At 46.2% G+C, this 17959-nt stretch overlaps 1 protein-coding gene across 1 annotated transcript in view; it reads right to left on the bottom strand.

Moving 5' to 3' along the window:
* C3_1H21orf58 (chromosome 3_1 C21orf58 homolog) overlaps positions 1-17959 on the bottom strand; it is a 142107-nt gene that overhangs the window by 14486 nt on the left and 109662 nt on the right. The window contains exon 7 of the mRNA XM_078683819.1: positions 6184-6425. Coding sequence (XP_078539945.1) covers positions 6184-6425 — 242 coding nt within the window. The remainder of the gene's footprint in view (positions 1-6183; positions 6426-17959) is intronic.

The following is a 17959-nucleotide window of genomic DNA, read 5'->3' as shown; positions in this document are numbered from 1 at the left end:
GAGCCCAGGAAAAAATTCTTGTTGCCAATTCTCAAGGAGGCCGGCTTCACACAGGTGAGACCGGCTTTGCTCTACTTACAACTATTATCTAATCCCCACATTACTTATTGCGTTGCCAAATTCTTGGTAGCCGCATCCAGGGCAAAAGCTTCCTGCCAAGATTAGATTAGTTATTAATGTTTTTTATATTGTCTTTTATATAAATTTTAAAATTGTATTAGACTTCTGTATCATGTGCATTTTGATAAATTTTGTATGTAATGTATTTTATTGCTCATTTCTTTGTATGGCTTTTAACGAGCCGAATAAAGATATTTTGACTGACTTTTTTGAATAGCAGAGCAAGGATGAAGGACAAAGATCAAGGAAGTAAAAGCAACTTGTGAAAAAAAGCAACATTTGAAACTTCCCCAACAGCCTCTCCCCTGCCCACGACAGCCCCCCATTCAGACTGAGTATTAACCACCCACTGCAGCCATAGCCCTGGAAGGCTAATACAGTTGAACAATAAGAGAATCATCACAAGGGGGAACACCAGTCACCCAGTGCTTCCCAGCCAATGAAGAATGGGTGGCCGGAACAGGTAAAAATTTCACACCCATTGAGCAGAAGCCAATCAAAAGCTCCCCATTTTAGGACGCATCCAGGACATCTGCTAGACCAGTACCATAAGGAGAATCTCCCACCATGTCCGTCCGGTGAAGCATGACACGCCCCGGAGGCACCACAGATCATACAATTTCAACTATTATATTTAGTCATTATCACTTGTGCGTCCAGTTTCATCATTTGTATTTGTATTTGTATTTGTAGTTGAATTTATAGGGCGCGCAGCTACCCACAGGGGGTCTCCCGGCGCCAGTTGAAATAGTGCTTACAAATAGCAGTTGTTATTGAGGAAAGAGCCAGGTTTTAAGGTCTCTGCGAAATTTCATCAAAGATGGTTCAAGTTTCAATGTAACCGGAAGAGAGTTCGACAGCCTAGGGGCAACGCAAGAAAAAGAACGTCCACCCATTCTCATCAGTTTGAAACGCGGAATCAGAAAGTTTCCTTGGGATGAGGATCTAAGAAGGCGAGATGGAGAGTATTGTTGAACAAGAGACTGTAGGTAAGCTGGAGCCGACCCTTGTTTGATCTTATGCATAAAGCAAAGAGCTTTAAATTTGACTCGGTTTTCAATACGGAGCCAGTGAAGGTCCTTCAGAAAGGGGGAGATAGGGGATATCCATGGGACCTTACAGAGGAGGCGGGCAGCCAAGTTTTGGACAAGCTGAAGTCTCCTCTGAATCTCCAAGGTAACTCCAAGATAGAGCACATTACCGTAGTCCAGGCGAGAAGTAATCAAAGCCTGGACCACCGAGCGCCTTGTCGAGACTGGGAGCATCCATAGGATTTTCCGGAGCCACCCCAAGATGGAAAAGCAGGTGGCTGCCACCTTGACCACTTGTTGCCGCATGGAGAGCGAATCATCCAGAACAAAGCCAAGGTTGCGAACCTGCATCACTGGGAGGGGTGGAGGACCCATTTATGACGGCCAATGTGCGGGGCTCCAGAGGTACTTATGCTTGCCCAGAATGACCACCTCCGTCTTGCCTCCGTTCAATTTCAGGAGGTTCGCCTGCATCCACTCTGCCACTCGACTAAGTCCTAGTTTAAGAACAGATGGAGTATTTGCTTCGGCCGAGGAGAGGGAGAAAAGAATCTGAGTATCATCTGCGTATGAGTAAAGGGAGAGACCAGCGTCTTCCACGATGGTTGCCAGGGGCCTCACGTAGATATTAAAGAGCATAGGGCTCAGCGAGGACCCCTGCGGCACCCCATACGCAGATGAACGAACAGAGGAGGAAGAACCGGAAGAAACAACCTGAAATGTAAGGTGATTTAAGAAAGAGGGCAGCCAAGCCAGGGCAGGGCCAGTCACCCCGGCAGCTCTCAGTGCTCTCAGAAGAATGGAACGTGAGACCGTATCAAATGCGGCGCTTAAGTCTAAGAGAATAAGCGCCGAGGTCTCACCATGATCAAGAAGAGTGCGTAAGTTCTCAGTGACCCCCAGGAGGGTTGTTTCTGTGGAGAAGTGGGAGCGGAACCCCGGCTGGGACGGATGTAAAAATCCTGTAGTCTCCACATGAGAAGTAAGATGTATGTTAATATGCCTCTCCAGGATCTTTGAGAACATAGGCAGCAAGGAGATGGGCCGGAAGTTGGTAAGCGTCTTGGGATCAGCAGCAGTTTTTTTAAGAGTGGAACCACCATAGCTCTTTTCCATTCATCCGGGACAATAGATTCCCGCAATGAGGAGTTCAAAAGCTCTTGAATAACTAGAAGAACGTCAGGAGATAGCTGGCGAAGAATGTCCATAGGAATTGGATCCAGGGGGGAGCCTGAATTTACCTTAGTCATGCAGGCGAGAAACGAGTTTGAATCTAACAGGGGCCACTCCGAGATCTGCACTTCCGGAAGTGAAGGGCCCAGTATATCCAGAGTGGGGGAGTCAAGAGGGGACTTAGGGGAGGCCAGAGAAAGGGCATTATAGATAGTTTCGACTTTGGATATAAAAAAGTCTGCAATTTCATTGCATTCCACTTCCCCTAGCGCAGGTGGAGTGGGGGAAGTGTTTGAGCCTGCTAACTTCTCAACCATAGAGAAGAGAGCTTTCGGCCGATTAATAGCCCTTTCGATAGACTCCGAGACATAAAAGGCTTTCGGCTTTCTGCAGGCTCGATGGTATTGCCTGAGTGCTGATCGATAAGTCAGTTTGTCATCAGACAAATCATTGCCTGGGATGTGATCCGATGCAGTCTTGGCTAGTGGTAGGCCCTTGAAAAACATTGCAACCACCTACGAGTCAGTGAAATATACAGCCTTACTGGCGTGGAAGATGCACAGCTTTGCAGGATAAAGCAGGGAGTACTTGGCCTCAGGCGTTTGAAAGGTTACATTTCACAGATATGAACTGCAGCCACACAGCTGGAACAGTGGGCGTGAAATCTGGGAAAAAGGATATAGTATTCCCTTTATAGGGCATGGAGTGCTGCTCTCTGGCAAGCCTGAGGATCATGCCCCTATCCCTATAATTCAAGAGCCGGGCAATGATGAGGCATGCAGGGGCTCCAGGAGGAGACCTCAGTCCCAGCAATCTGTGTGCCCGCTCAACTATGCACACTGTGAACAGCGACTCCCCAAACAGATACCGCAGCATCTCCTACACATAGTCCTCAATTCGCTGCATAGCCATAGACTCTGGAAACCCCATAAATCTAATTTTAATTCTCCTCGATCTGGCCTCTAACTGAAGCAGCTTCTCATAGCGTTGCCATCATCTTCCACTGTGGACGTGCGTTGTTCAAGTTGGCTGATTTAATCATCCTGAGTGGACACCTTCTCTTTTAGGCGGTCAAGTCTATCAGAAGGAGAGTCTATTTTGTTGTCAATGGGTGTAAGGGACTTGTTGAGGTCTCTAAACAAAAGGCAGTTTAGTCTGACTGGCATCCATTTTACCCATATTGGTACAGTGTAGGAAGGCCAACCAGGAGAAAACCAACTACCTACAGGAGCAAAGCCCAAGCAGGGGCCGAAATCCGCACCAGCCCTTGGGGGATCACCAAAGTCCACGCCTGGGGGCAGTCTTCAGGCGATGGCTGGCTCTTACTCCAGCCAATAAGCCCTCCAGAGTGAACCCGCCTGTCTCTCTGTACCAAGCTCCCTCAAGATGTAGACTTTCAGGCCTCAACTGCCCTCCAACACCACTGTGCGCCAGCCTGTGCTCCAGTAACGATTCCTCTCCAGGCCAAGGTCCACATACACATTAGATCAAATTCAGGGCCCCAGGGGAGCATAGACCACTTGCAAGTCAAGAAAACCAGTCCTCTGGGGACCCAGCACTTAGGCCCATAACTCTTCAGCATCTCCAGCAGCCCGCCACACCAGCACCACTTACACATAGTCCCTGCTCCTCAACGGCCTTCAGAGGGAGCCATCCACAAAGGCCCAGCCCTCACCAGCAGTGAGCAGGCCCACATTGGGGTCACCACACGTCTCCACTGATGGCAGACAGCTCACCGTCGTTCCCGGTCAGCTCGCAATCGGCCCCAGTCTCCTCTCACCATCCAGGCTACCACAGCACACCGCGGCAGCCCTTGCAGAGCCTAGCAATGCCGCACTATTCACTGCTAAATGCAAGGCCCCACAGGCAGTCCAGCTCTGCCCTCCCCCAGGCCCGGTCCTGGATTCCAAGGTGCCAGCCGCAACGCCTTACTGGCCCAGTGCCCACAGCAATCCTTCACAGGGCACATCATTGCTGCTCCCATGAGTCACTGGGCAAATCGCCCGCTGCCTCAGTGAGCTCCGCCTCCTCAGTAGGCCTCCTCCTTCCACCGCAACCGCCTCTGTTTCGGCCAGCCATACTGTGTTGTCCCCGGCACCCTGCAGGTCCTCGTAGGCAGTCTAGCTCCCAACTCCACCGGGTTACAGCTCACCACACTCAATACATCAGTCGCTCTCATGCTCCACTAACTACCTCGTCTAGCTTCACTTGCAATAGAGGCAGCCTCCCCTTTCCTCTGCTACCTCCGATCCTCCAGATGGCCACAGATAAACGCTAAATAAGCGCCCAGGCCAAGAGAGTCTCACCAGGTGGTGGCCATCTTGCAGCCAGGTTCTCTGGCCCCCTCCCAAACTACTGCAAGTATTGTTGATGAGAGGATATCAACTGTTGATTACAGGATGGTGAGGGAGAGCTACAGACTCCCAAAATTAAATAATACACCAGCCACCTCTGCAAATTCCCATACTTTTCCACCCATTAAGATGTTTCAGATGTCAGGTAGAAAATGAAGGAGGAATGAGTCGGTAGTGTGAGGAGGGAGTGTTACAAGGTGCTGGCTTCTTTGTGGGAATAAAACCACAAGCTACTTCTGGAGCACCTCAGCTCTCCCAAGCATAACCTTTCAACACATCCTCTGATCAGTACTAATAAAGCATTCTGTGCTCATGTCATTCTCTCTAGCACTACCTACAAGTGAGCTACCAAATGGGGAACATCAGGATATTACTACAGTTTAAACATGTGGTAGATCACCTGTAGGTGACTAAAATGCAACCATTTAATTCACCCGAGCTCTCACAATTTCCAAATGCTGGATACAAAGTGGTGGGTTTTATTTGGTTCTTTAAAAACTTTGAGTTCTAGGGTCTGATTTTCTCCCCTACTCCATCGCTGCACCTTCCAAGCTCTGATCTTCATCTCCTTTTCAAAAATGTAAAGGTTGAGCTCAACCTTACTGTAACTGAGCTCATTTCATACTCTTTGCGAACACCACCGCAGCACCTCCAAATTCCACAGCACTTCTGAGTTGCCACGGTTTGCCTCTTGCTGCCTTCTACGCCCCCTCAATGCCATTCCACAGCTCTTCGGCTTATCACAACTATCACATGCTGATAAATGGAGGCTACATTGTTTCAGTCGTCAGTTGAGATGTAAGGTAGCATATGAAGTGTGGCGTAGCAAGCTACAGTGTACTCTGCCGGAATAAATTCAACTGATGCATCCGCAACATAGCAATCAAAATAATACAACCTCAGGATACAGCATCTGGGGAGGAATAATTATCTTGGGGTGTGTTATCAACAACACAGTTTTTAATGGATGGTAACCACTGAAACAAAACTGAGCTTACTCTGTCCACCATATTCCTTTGCCAGAGAAGCGTATCAATTGTCAGACGCTGATGAGGATCAGTGACTTGTTTGTATCATGTCTAGTATGAAACCAAACACATACACTTAGTTGGATTTGTCAGAAGCCAGCTAAGAGCTGAATCCACATCGAAAAAGCATTTAAATAATCCCTATGATAGACATAGAGAGTGAATTGAAGGCTTCTACAAATCCATCTGAGACGTCAAACCAGAAGATGCACTAGCACAGTTGCCTCTCACCCAAAACCTTTTTCTAGCAAAAAGAAAGGCTTCTGCTGAAACAATGTCAGTTGATGAGTAGTTGGAGGAAGAGTATTGGGAGGTGATGTAGAGGTTGGGGTGTGTTAACATACACTCCTCTCTGATACTGTACTTGCAGTGACAGGCTGTGTAGCTGTGTGTACCTCATGAGCAGTGTATTCTAATCTGCATCCTAGGCGATGTGAAACCCACTGTATAGCTTTGTATGTCCTGCAGGGTACTCACGTGTGCATCGCTGGAACTGTGGCTGTGGGTCCTGTCATGTGATGTATGGTGGGTGGGAATCCTCCAGTCTGTCCCATGGGGTTTGATGGCATCATGGAAGGCCACATTGGGTAGCCACCAAAGGAAGGCATTGCAGCAGGACCTGGTGGAGCCCCAGGAGGGGTGTAGTGGTGGTGATGGTGAACAGATGACGGCCGTGGTTTCTCTGCTCTCACTACTACTGGAGCTGCATAGTGGGCATCCTAAGAAATACAAGAGAAATATCAGAAAAGGGCATTAGTGGACTGATTATTCAAAGGCATACTAGTGGACTGGCGAGACCCTAATACTACCCAGCAAATAGCCTATAACACCACATGATAGGCCCTGGCAATAAACAGGACAAGACCTAATATGATACTGAAAGCAGAAGTACCTCTCCTGAAAAGAATGTCCCCTGGTACTTCATAGGAGAATCTATTGTTGCAAAGGAGAAGCCCTGGCACTGTGAAATAGGAATCATGTTTGGTAAAGAGGAGGCCCTATAACTGTAGCAAACACAAGGAGCGCCATACTTTATATGAAGTGTCCCATCACTACACTTAAGCAGCACTAGCAGCACTAGTTTTTTTTGTTGGAAATATTTGTATTACATTTTGCAACACATCTCAACAAACCAATGCATAGAATAACATAGTAAGCGGCAGGATGAATGCAGAGACAAAGCAGTGAAAATTGGATTACTTATTATAGTATCGAAAAAGGCACAGTGAACAGCAAGAATAGCTACACCATACCCAGCGGAAGGGAGATACCCCCAAATAAGAGGGTCGGGAGAGCCCACAAAAGAGAAACATGTAAACCGTAAGAGCAGCCGGGTCAGACCATCTCCCGTACATGCATCATTCACACATGTCAGTAATTCTCACAGCAGGGGTGAATATGTGGTAAATAAATAAATAATACCCTATTTTTGACTAGGCATATATCATAACAGATAGCTCAATAAATAAGAGTCAAGATTCGAGGTAGTAGGAGTTTGCAGGTTTATTACAGCATAAGGACAGGAACAGGACGACCTGCATAGGAACAGGGGGCCCAGCAGGATGACAGGGGCCCAGCAGGGGAAAAGAAGCCCAGCAGGATGACAGGGGCCCAGCAGCTGCTGGGGCTGGGTCTGGGATGAGCGCGCTAACTTTTAATAACAATACATGAGTTTATATACATAACGCAAACACATAGCATTACATTGCAGTAGGCGTAGCAGTGGGTGGAGCAGAAGGCGTGACGCGTAGCAGTCGCGAAAGATAAGAGTAAAAAGAGGTGTAACTGGGCGTATACATAGACATGTGGTGCAAACGTAACAGAATATGTCATGAATGGGCGGAAACATAGGAGGGGGCTACCTAAGGAGCCGAGACCTCTAACCTGGTGATGCGCGTAAACTGGCAATGACGTGTTACTAGGAGAAGCTGGGGGCTATGAACTCTGTGCTAGGAGCAGAGACTAAAGTCTGGAGGGTCGGAGCGACATGTACCTAAACCCTATCTAGTATCTGATGTTTAGGGAACATGTTGATATAAACTAGAAGTCATGAGGGGAGAGGCTAACTTGATTCTAAGACTGGACCATGCATTATTCTACATGTAGTGCGTGATGAAGAATATTAAATGACCATTAAATACAGTATTTCTCTAACGTGGAGACGAGAAGGCTAGACAATGACGGAAACTATTGATGCAGTTCAGTAGCTTAGGAATGCAGAGAAGGAGGACTGAACTGATAACTGGAACTATAACATACTTTTGGCAGACTCAGAGGCAGAGCCAAGCTGCACCGGGCACTGCGAGGCAGGAAGTAAGTGAAAGGTCGAGGATACAGGTGGGGGCTGTATCGCTCCTCAGCGAGGCTTCAGGAGACAGGAGCTGAATCTGATGTCCAGGCCCTGTTGAGGCCTAGAAACGGGGACTTTATAATGGAATAACGTGCACACTGAGAAACGTGGCAACATAACTTTACATAGGCCTGATATTCGTAGTATTCACGAGGACTGGAAACTGGCATACTAGAGGTGGACACAACTGTAATTGCGTCATTAATCGGACATGGGGAATAACATATGCATATTGGTCATGCACACATAACATATGATGGATGAGGCGTAGGGACACAGAACATGACAAAATTTACTTTTCCACATTCCCTCCTTGTCACTACGTTTCCATCAGGAAACATCAATATTCATGATACCATCTATCATTTCATACAGTATCATTTGCTCATCTCGAATTGTCTTGGAACGGGATTTAAAACGGGGCTTGGGACTAGGAATACAAGGGGTAGCACACATGCCGCAAATCGCAGGGCCACATTGTATACAGAGGCAGCAGCTGAATATGATCGCTACTGCAATACCTAGAAAGGACAGGATTTTCCATCCCCATGCGGAAATTATATTCCAGAACCAAGCGGACCATGTCCAGGTGCCTGGATCTTGGTGTAACAGATGGGCAATCTTATGGAGTCTGGTTATAGCTGAATAAACAGACGGTGCGTTATTTGGAATGAAAATGCAACAACTAGATCCGATGACTCTACAGGCCCCGCCCCTATCGGCCAGTATGACGTCAAGGACGAGACGATTCTGTAAAACGACAATTCTCATCAAGGATTGCTCTTCGGTTAAGTTACCTAGAGCGGAGGCAGTCTCATCTACTACTGCTTCAAGGGTTCTTGTTAACCTACGGATTAGCTTACTATTTACAACTGTACCTAAATAAGGGAACACACCTTTATCAATATCAATGAATTGTTCTGCAGCAGTTTCAGTATAATCGACAATCGGGAGGTTTCTCTTGTGTCTAGTATGTACTAGGAAGGAATTTCTATGGTAGTCAGGTGGGGTTAGAAAAACAGGTGGCAGTAGGAAGGCAATGTAACAGGTTCCCTCCCAATCGAGGGGCAAACGAACATATGCGGTTTGACCACAAACAAAATAAGAATGACGTGAGGCTTTGAAAATAGATTTCCCACTGTCACTATACTTGACAATAGTAGTACAATCACTATGTCCTACGTGTACGGAACCCTTATTTCGGACACATAATTCGCCTTTGACTGGTAGTACTGAAATAGCGGGTAAGTCTGGAGTAGTATCAGACTGAACATTCAGGACCATGAAATTCGACGAATAATTACCTAAATTATATACTTCATTTTCTAGATCTAAACCTGTTCTGTGGGGAAGACCTTGCTTGTCTGGGAAACATGTACTGTTAAGAAAAGACATATCTGTTGAGGATGACGTTAACGTGGACCATGCTCCACACGAACCATTATGTGAGAATGGATAAGGAAAGAGTGGCAGGACTCCCTTCGGTGTCTGAAAAGGGGGGAGTCGACCACACACCCAGCAATTAGTGGCATTGCTGGTCTGGTGTGAGTAATGTAACATACGGATAAAAGAATTATTACGCATAGCGAGGCGATATGAATATTCGTGAGGAGGCAGATCACTAAACGTGTGCTCTACTGTAACATTAGCAGACTTATTTACATGAAGAACTGGGAAATATAGGAAAAAGGCATAACCGGTGCAGGAAATCATAATGCTGATGAATAATATGAAACTTAGAAAAACGATACATTGAATTGAACTTTGACTGACTCTCTCACTATGGGGGTCTATTTTATACATGTCAGAAACAGTCTAACCGTTTCACCTAGGGGAGGACTTATACAATCAAACTGGCTGACTTATTTTACTAGACCGGAGCTTTAACTTATACTCCTGCTGCGGAGTTTTCTCTACCAAGGGAGGGGTTGAATCAATGTCATTTGCGGGACAGTCCTTAGGAACAATGTTTTGGCAGTCCTTCGAATCCTGGGAAATGTTCTTAAAGACGGGTTTCAGTCCTTTAAAAAGTTTAACGTGAGAAAGGTGTATCCATCCTTTTCGGCCTTCCAACTTCACGGCTGTACGGGTGGTGAGGAGGACCTGACGGGGCTCTTTCCATCGAGGCTCCAGCGGACTTGATCTGTCAAAATTCCGGACCATCACCATGGAACCTGGAACGATTTCGTGCGGTGCCACCTCGGTATTGTCTGGAAATGCGGCAGCAACCTGTGAACGACATGAGTTGAGGGCAGACATCAAGGAAGCTAGGTAATCTGTCAGCATATTACATGAAACATCAGTAATACTTCGGGGTCTAGGAGTACCCCACATGTTAGGGGGGCGGCCGAATACGACCTCATACGGGGACAGACCTGATCTGGAATGTGCGACCATGCGCATATAAAACAAAGCGACTGGCAGAGCTACTAGCCAGTCCACACCCTTATCTTTACATATTTTGGCGATTCGGATTTTCAGAGTCTGATTATGTCTCTCAACTAGACCGGCTGCTTCAGGATGGCGTACACAATGGAACTTCCACTGGTACCCTAACAACAGGGAAACGTGCTTCATTAGTTCTGAGGAGAATGGCTGGCCATTATCAGAATATACGACTCTAGGGAGTCCATATCGAGGGAAGAATTCACGAACCAACTGCTTGGCAGTGGTCGCGGCTGTGTAATCTGGGACTGGATATGCTTCTGTCCACCTGGACAAAGCGCATACAACTACAAGGACATACTTGAAACCTCGACATCGCTCCATCTGAATATAATCCATCTGGAGGACTTCAAAAGGGTGGTCAGGAGGCTGGAAACCACCTTGTTCCACCGGGACACTTTTACCTGGATTAAACTGACAACATATCATACAGGTACGGACTTTCTGCTTGGCTGCAGCTCGTAAATGCTTGTTGAACCAAATGTTCTGGATACTGTCTAACATAGCTTTTTCTCCTAAATGTGCTGGACTATGTGCGGTATTAATAATGACTTGAACCATAGAGTCGGGGAGAAACCATGTGGCTCTACCCTTCGTTAACCATCCTTGATCTGTCTGGACCCCTCCTTGTTCGGACCATTTCTTGATTTCATCGGGAGTAGCATGTAACTGGATATCTATGACATCTTGTGTAGGGTCCTTAACTGTCATACATGTAATCGGGACTGGATCTGGAGTATGTGTCATGTTAACTGGAATGTCTGGAGTCTGTGCTGTAAGCTTGGCTGTGCGATCTGCTAGATCGTTACCTTGGGAAATAATGTCAGTAACTTTCGTATGTGCTTTGCATTTCATGATAGCAATAGATGTCGGTAAATGTATGGCATCTAACAGAGCTTGAATAAGGAGACCATGCTGAATCTTGGTTCCATGAGAAGTCATGAAACCTCTCTCCTGCCAGAGCACTCCGAAGTCGTGTACAACTCCGAATGCGTAACGTGAATCTGTATAAACATTAACTTTCAGGTTCTTGGCGTGTATGCAGGCTTGTGTCAGAGCAACTATCTCTGCTGCTTGAGCGGACAGGGTATCAATACGGTGTGTTTCAATAACTTCGGTGTCAGTAGTCACTGCATACGCGGCGACTAGTTCTCCTGTACTAGTTCTCATACATGAACCATCCACATAAAGTGTCAGGTCAGGATCTGGTAACGGAATGTCTGTCAGGTCTTGTCTTGGTTTTGTCGTAATGTTAACTACTTCCACACAGTCATGTGTGGCAGAATTTAAACTAACTGATGGTAACAGTGTAGCAGGATTCAGGACGTTGCAGCGTCTAATTTCTATGTGTGGCTGAAACAGTGTCAATTCATAACCTGTTAAACGTGCAATTGTCAAGTGCTGTGTTTGTGTTCGGTTTAAAAGAACTTCTACTGAATGTGGAACTTGTACTGTCAAGGAGTGTCCTAAAACTATGGAATCACTTTGTCTGATAGCTAGTGCTGTGGCTGCAACTGACTTGAGGCACGCAGGCAACGCCTGGGCGACTGGATCTAGTGTGCTCGAAAAATAAGCACAGGGCTTGTATTGTCCTGCTTGATCTTGTGTGAGAACAGATAATGCTGTACCTTCACGTTCAGTAACGAAAAGTGTAAAAGGCTTACTGTAGTTCGGTGTTGCTAGAACTGGAGCTTGGCATAGGGCTTTCTTTAACTCGTTGAAACTAAGTGTATGTTCAGATGTCCAAGGGAGAACAGTCGATACGGCTGCCTCCTGTGTCGTTAACTGTATCAGTGGCTTGGCTAGAAATGCATACTGAGGAATCCATTGTCTACAATAAGAAGTAAGGCCAATAAAGGCACGTACCTCCTTCTGGGTTCTGGGCTGGGGAAGACTCGCTATTAACTGGATACGGTCTGGTGTCAACTGCCTACCCCTCTTGGACAGCAAGTGTCCTAAGTATACCACTTGCTGGACACAGAATTGAAGCTTCGAAGGGGACACCTTGTGCCCCATCTCGGCTAGGAAATACAAAACCGTGAGTGACGCTCGCTCGCAGTCACGTTCAGAACGGGCTGTGATCAGTAGATCATCGACATACTGGAGCAGGGCAGTGTCAGTTGGCATGTGAATGTTGTCTAGTTGTCTCTTGAGTGCTTGACTGTAAATACTAGGACTTTCTGTGAAACCTTGAGGAGCGCGTGTGAACATATAGCTCCTTCCATTTAAACAAAATCCGAAAAGAAACTGGCTGTCTGGATGAATAGGAACACTGAAAAATGCGTTCTTGAGGTCTATGACTGTAAAGAACGTGGCTTCGGAATCAATGACTGTCAATAGGGAAGAGATGTCTGGGACAACTGGGTACTGCGGAATAATACATTTATTAAGCTCTCGTAAATCAATCACTAATCGATATACTGGGGGTGCATTTGGATCAGTACGTTTCATGACTGGAATGATCGGAGAATTACATACATTGGAGTCAGTTTCTACAACTACTCCTTGAGCGATGAGCTCGTCAATAATTTTGGATAAGGCTGCTACAGCCTCGGGTGGCAATCTATACTGTCTGATTCGTGGTAACACTACACCTGGTTTGAGAGTCACACGATAGGGTGTGATTTGCATGTAACCTACATCAGTTGGACCTTGCGCCCATAAGTGCTGCGGAACTTTAGACAGTCTTGAATCAAAATCTCGTAATACATAGTGACCCTTAAAGTCACGTAGGAACAGACGTATTCCCTCTGGGGAACAGCATATAACTGCACCTAACTCTTTCAGTGTTTTAATGCCTAATAGATTCTCTGGACATGACTTAGTAAGTAACAGATCAGTAGTGCGGGACAATGGACCTACTTCTAGAGTGACTGGCTTTGAAATCTCATTAACGATAGGCTTTCCTGAAAATCCAAGGGAAACATTTCTTGAGCCTGAGAGCGGAGCCCCTGGAACTTCGGCATGACTAATTGTGGTCCTACTTGCCCCTGTATCGATCAAAAACTTTCTGTCTTTCCCTAATACTTGACTGTGAACATAGGGACCTTCTTGATCTACAGGTATCTCGATGAGAGGCAAGCCTACCTCCCTCTCTAGGCTGTTTCATGAATATGGCTGGTACTCTGGATACTCAGACTGTGCATACTGGTACATCTGCGATGTAACGTGCTGTGTTGCAGCAATAGGCTGCGGTACTGTAACTGTCTGGGGTGCATTCTGTAGCTGAGGAGTCTGTGAAACTTGTTCTTGTCTAGGCGGACGTGGTCTTTCTTTAGTCTTACCAGTAGCTATGTTGTGTTTCAGAACTGCACACTCATTTATAAAATGACCTGGCTGTTTACAATAATTGCAATTCCCTTTAACGGGAGCTGCAGGATGACTGGCTTGATTCGGACCCCTCTTCTGACTGTCTTGAGGAACAGATTGTGCAACTAGCACTTTCATTTTCGTGTCTTTCATACGTTTTCTTTCGTGTTCTTGCTCTTCCCTGATTCTATTCTGGTGATACTGGAGCATCTGGAGCATCTGGGACGGAGTATTAGCTTGCCAGGTGCTTTCGACTTTCAAAACTCGGTTTTTAATTGGTGGACTTGAATTCTCGACTAATTTAGTAACAAAAAGGTGAGGGTATGACTCACTACTTGTCTTGAGACCACTGTTGATACTGAAACATTTTTCGAATCTAGAATAAAAATCACTAATATCTTCATCTTGCTTCTGTTTACAGGCTGAGATTGCATCCCAGTCTTCTTTTCTAGTTGTCAATAATCTGGGTAAAACTTGAATCAATAATTCTGGTAATTCTTTACATTTATCTCCAAGACCGGTACCTGGTACTCGTGCCTTGTCTTCAGCTTCTAGAACTGCCCAATCGATCTTTTTCTCTCCCACCTCCCATTCTTTTTCCTTTAGCTTTTCATACACCCCTGCGGGCAACAGGACCTTTAACATTTTAATGATATCTGGGTAAGTGTATTCTCCCATACGGAGCATGTCTTTTAATTCTCTATGGAACCCTGCTGGATCTTTGTCATGACAGGGAATTAATTTCTTCATTTCAAGGAGTTCCATCTTTGTGATTGGAGTGTATACAAACACTCGCTGCATTTCGCCACCCGTTCCTTTAACTGGGTGGACTTCTCGTAACGGATTCTGTCTGTCTATGTAGAATGATTTACTTTCTGGGGGTGAGACATGAACAAAATGCGGGTTCAGAAACGTTCTATATTTGTGACGCTGTTCTAGAATGACACTAATTAAATCGGTACCTAGACCTCTCCATTTATACTGGAGTAACTCGTTCAGGATATCATGTAACGGACCTGGATCAGAGTGCTGACCCTCATACAAAGTAATGAGGTGCTGGATCATATACATACCCACCAGTCGCTGCTCGGCTGGGGGCATTTTCAGAAACATTTGTGCCACTATTTCGTCTGGAAAAGTGGTAGAATCAGTAATCCATCGGACTGCTGATCGGGCTAGTTCTTGTTCATGCATAGTACTTAATTCACTATAACCGATTCGTGATTTCAGAATGTAATCGGTAGCTTGAAATACTTGTTCTAGGGAACCTTGTTCTGGTGCTGGATGATGGAAAGTAGACTTGTGTTCTAGACGTAAATGGCGATCTGGAAATCTAGATTTTCCTACATACGCTATTCTGGCGGTATTCTCGTCGTCTTCCTCTTCAGGATCAGAGGTACTTTCTTTCTCACTTACTTGTGCTGCTTTACGCTGTTTGTGTATCTTTATTATCTCTCTACGGATTTTCTTGTACATACTTTCCATGGCACTAATGGTATTGTGCTTTCCTTCGGCTATATTATCACTCCACTTTGTCAGGATTTTCATTTCGGCTGGATCTTTAGACGGGTAATCTTGTTCTCTTATTAGACAGTTAATTAAGAACTTTAATATCATACGCTGAATCTCGGCTTTCCTTTGAGACATGGCATCACTAATACTTTCTGGATCATCCCCTGTACGGATGAAACGATATATTCTGTCTAGATCTTCTTTCATATTGGGTAGGGTGACTAGATACTCGGTCACCCTCCTTACGCGTACTGAGTATAAAACCATATTAAACTCGCCTGGAACTGGGTCATAGGCACATTCGCCAAGGGTTTGCCTGATCTCTGTAACAGACTTATTACTTTTAGGAGTACGCTGTGATGCTTGAGCATGTAATTCGAGTGCTGATAAACGCTTGTGTGGCGGCGGGGTTTGAGGAAGACCTCCTTCTGCGGCCCCTAAACTAGAATCATCGACTGATGCTTTCCGTCCTGGCAGGGTCGGTAATTGTAACGTGGGCTGGACTTGTATGGCGGGCTGACCCGGGGGGGGCTGTTAAGGGCACCCCGGTATCTGGGGGAGCAGGAATTACCTGATTTACAGGGACTGGCGGAGCGTGAACAGGATTTGCATACTCGGGGACTGTGTCGTCCAAATAGGACGAAATGAAAATATCAGCTGCGGTCGGTTTGTGACGTAGCTTGGTCGGAACTAATGGTGGCGGGAAATTACTGGATGCCTCTGGGGTCGCTTTTGGCAAGCCCTCGGCAAGAAGAGGATACATACCCTTAATAAGGGCATGCCTCTGTCTGTCTGACTGTTCGGCTTTGACTCGTTCACCTATCTCGATTAATTCTCTTTCATGGGCTCGTTCTTGGGATTCTCTACTTAGTTCTGACTTTCTGATTTCTTTTTTAGTTCTTTTATGAGCTTCTTTGCGCCATAACTCGATGGCATCTTTCTGTGACTGTCTGGCTTTCTTTTTCCATAAGGCTTCTTCTACTCGCATGATGCACTCGGCATCCCATGTACCCGATGCGGGCCATCTATACTTTTCTTCTAACTGTTTGGTATAATCTACCCATAAATCTAGATACAATATGGCGCTTATGCCATGTTTCTGATACATAAAATGACCTGGACTGTCCCTAGGCGGAACAGGAACTGCTTCTTCTAACAAACCCTTTCTAGTTTTTAACTGACGTAATCTCGAAAAGAGAGACATTGTAAACTTGAATCGGAACACAATACAATACACGAAAAACAATAACAATTTGGGAAAACAATTCAGGCATACCACGACATTGGAAATACATTGAACAACATCAGAACATAACAGTTCGGACAGAATATTACCTGGAATACTAAGAACAGAAACAGAACAGAATTTCTCGAGAACGGAACAGACTAGAGTTACTGGATGCACTGCTGAAACAGTACGGAACATACCGGTCCCATAAAGGGACGCATCAAGACCCGTATCCACCTAGGTGAACACTTCGTTAGTGGGCCTGGGTACCACCAACCCACGGACCAGGAGTCAATTTAGACTGACCCTGTCTAGATACTACCCCAGTAATGGTACTCACCGGGCAGCAGGAACGGGAGGCCTCGGACTGGACTGGACGGGCGACGAACTTCGGACTTCAGTTACGGGTGGGCCTCCGGATACCTCGGACCTTGGACTCTTGGCTTGGGCTCTGGTCGGGACTCGCCGCGTTCCTCCACCGTCTCGTTCGGATGCTGGACCGCCTCCTCCGTCTCCTCCGTGGGCCTGAGGGATACTTGAGCAGAAATATCTGCCACTGCGCAGAAGAGTTCCGTCACGACTGCAGAGGGTCAGGGGGTCGGCGTGGCTTCACCGACGCGTGGGGAAAGGGCAAGTCCCTGTTCGGGCGCCATTATGTGGTAAATAAATAAATAATACCCTATTTTTGACTAGGCATATATCATAACAGATAGCTCAATAAATAAGAGTCAAGATTCGAGGTAGTAGGAGTTTGCAGGTTTATTACAGCATAAGGACAGGAACAGGACGACCTGCATAGGAACAGGGGGCCCAGCAGGATGACAGGGGCCCAGCAGGGGAAAAGAAGCCCAGCAGGATGACAGGGGCCCAGCAGCTGCTGGGGCTGGGTCTGGGATGAGCGCGCTAACTTTTAATAACAATACATGAGTTTATATACATAACGCAAACACATAGCATTACATTGCAGTAGGCGTAGCAGTGGGTGGAGCAGAAGGCGTGACGCGTAGCAGTCGCGAAAGATAAGAGTAAAAAGAGGTGTAACTGGGCGTATACATAGACATGTGGTGCAAACGTAACAGAATATGTCATGAATGGGCGGAAACATAGGAGGGGGCTACCTAAGGAGCCGAGACCTCTAACCTGGTGATGCGCGTAAACTGGCAATGACGTGTTACTAGGAGAAGCTGGGGGCTATGAACTCTGTGCTAGGAGCAGAGACTAAAGTCTGGAGGGTCGGAGCGACATGTACCTAAACCCTATCTAGTATCTGATGTTTAGGGAACATGTTGATATAAACTAGAAGTCATGAGGGGAGAGGCTAACTTGATTCTAAGACTGGACCATGCATTATTCTACATGTAGTGCGTGATGAAGAATATTAAATGACCATTAAATACAGTATTTCTCTA

The sequence above is a fragment of the Lissotriton helveticus genome, chromosome 3_1, assembly GCF_964261635.1.
Source record: "Lissotriton helveticus chromosome 3_1, aLisHel1.1, whole genome shotgun sequence".
NCBI classification, from domain to species: Eukaryota; Metazoa; Chordata; class Amphibia; order Caudata; family Salamandridae; genus Lissotriton; species Lissotriton helveticus.
Note: the sequence above shows the minus strand (reverse complement) of the source record. Positions and strands in the feature narration are given on the sequence as shown.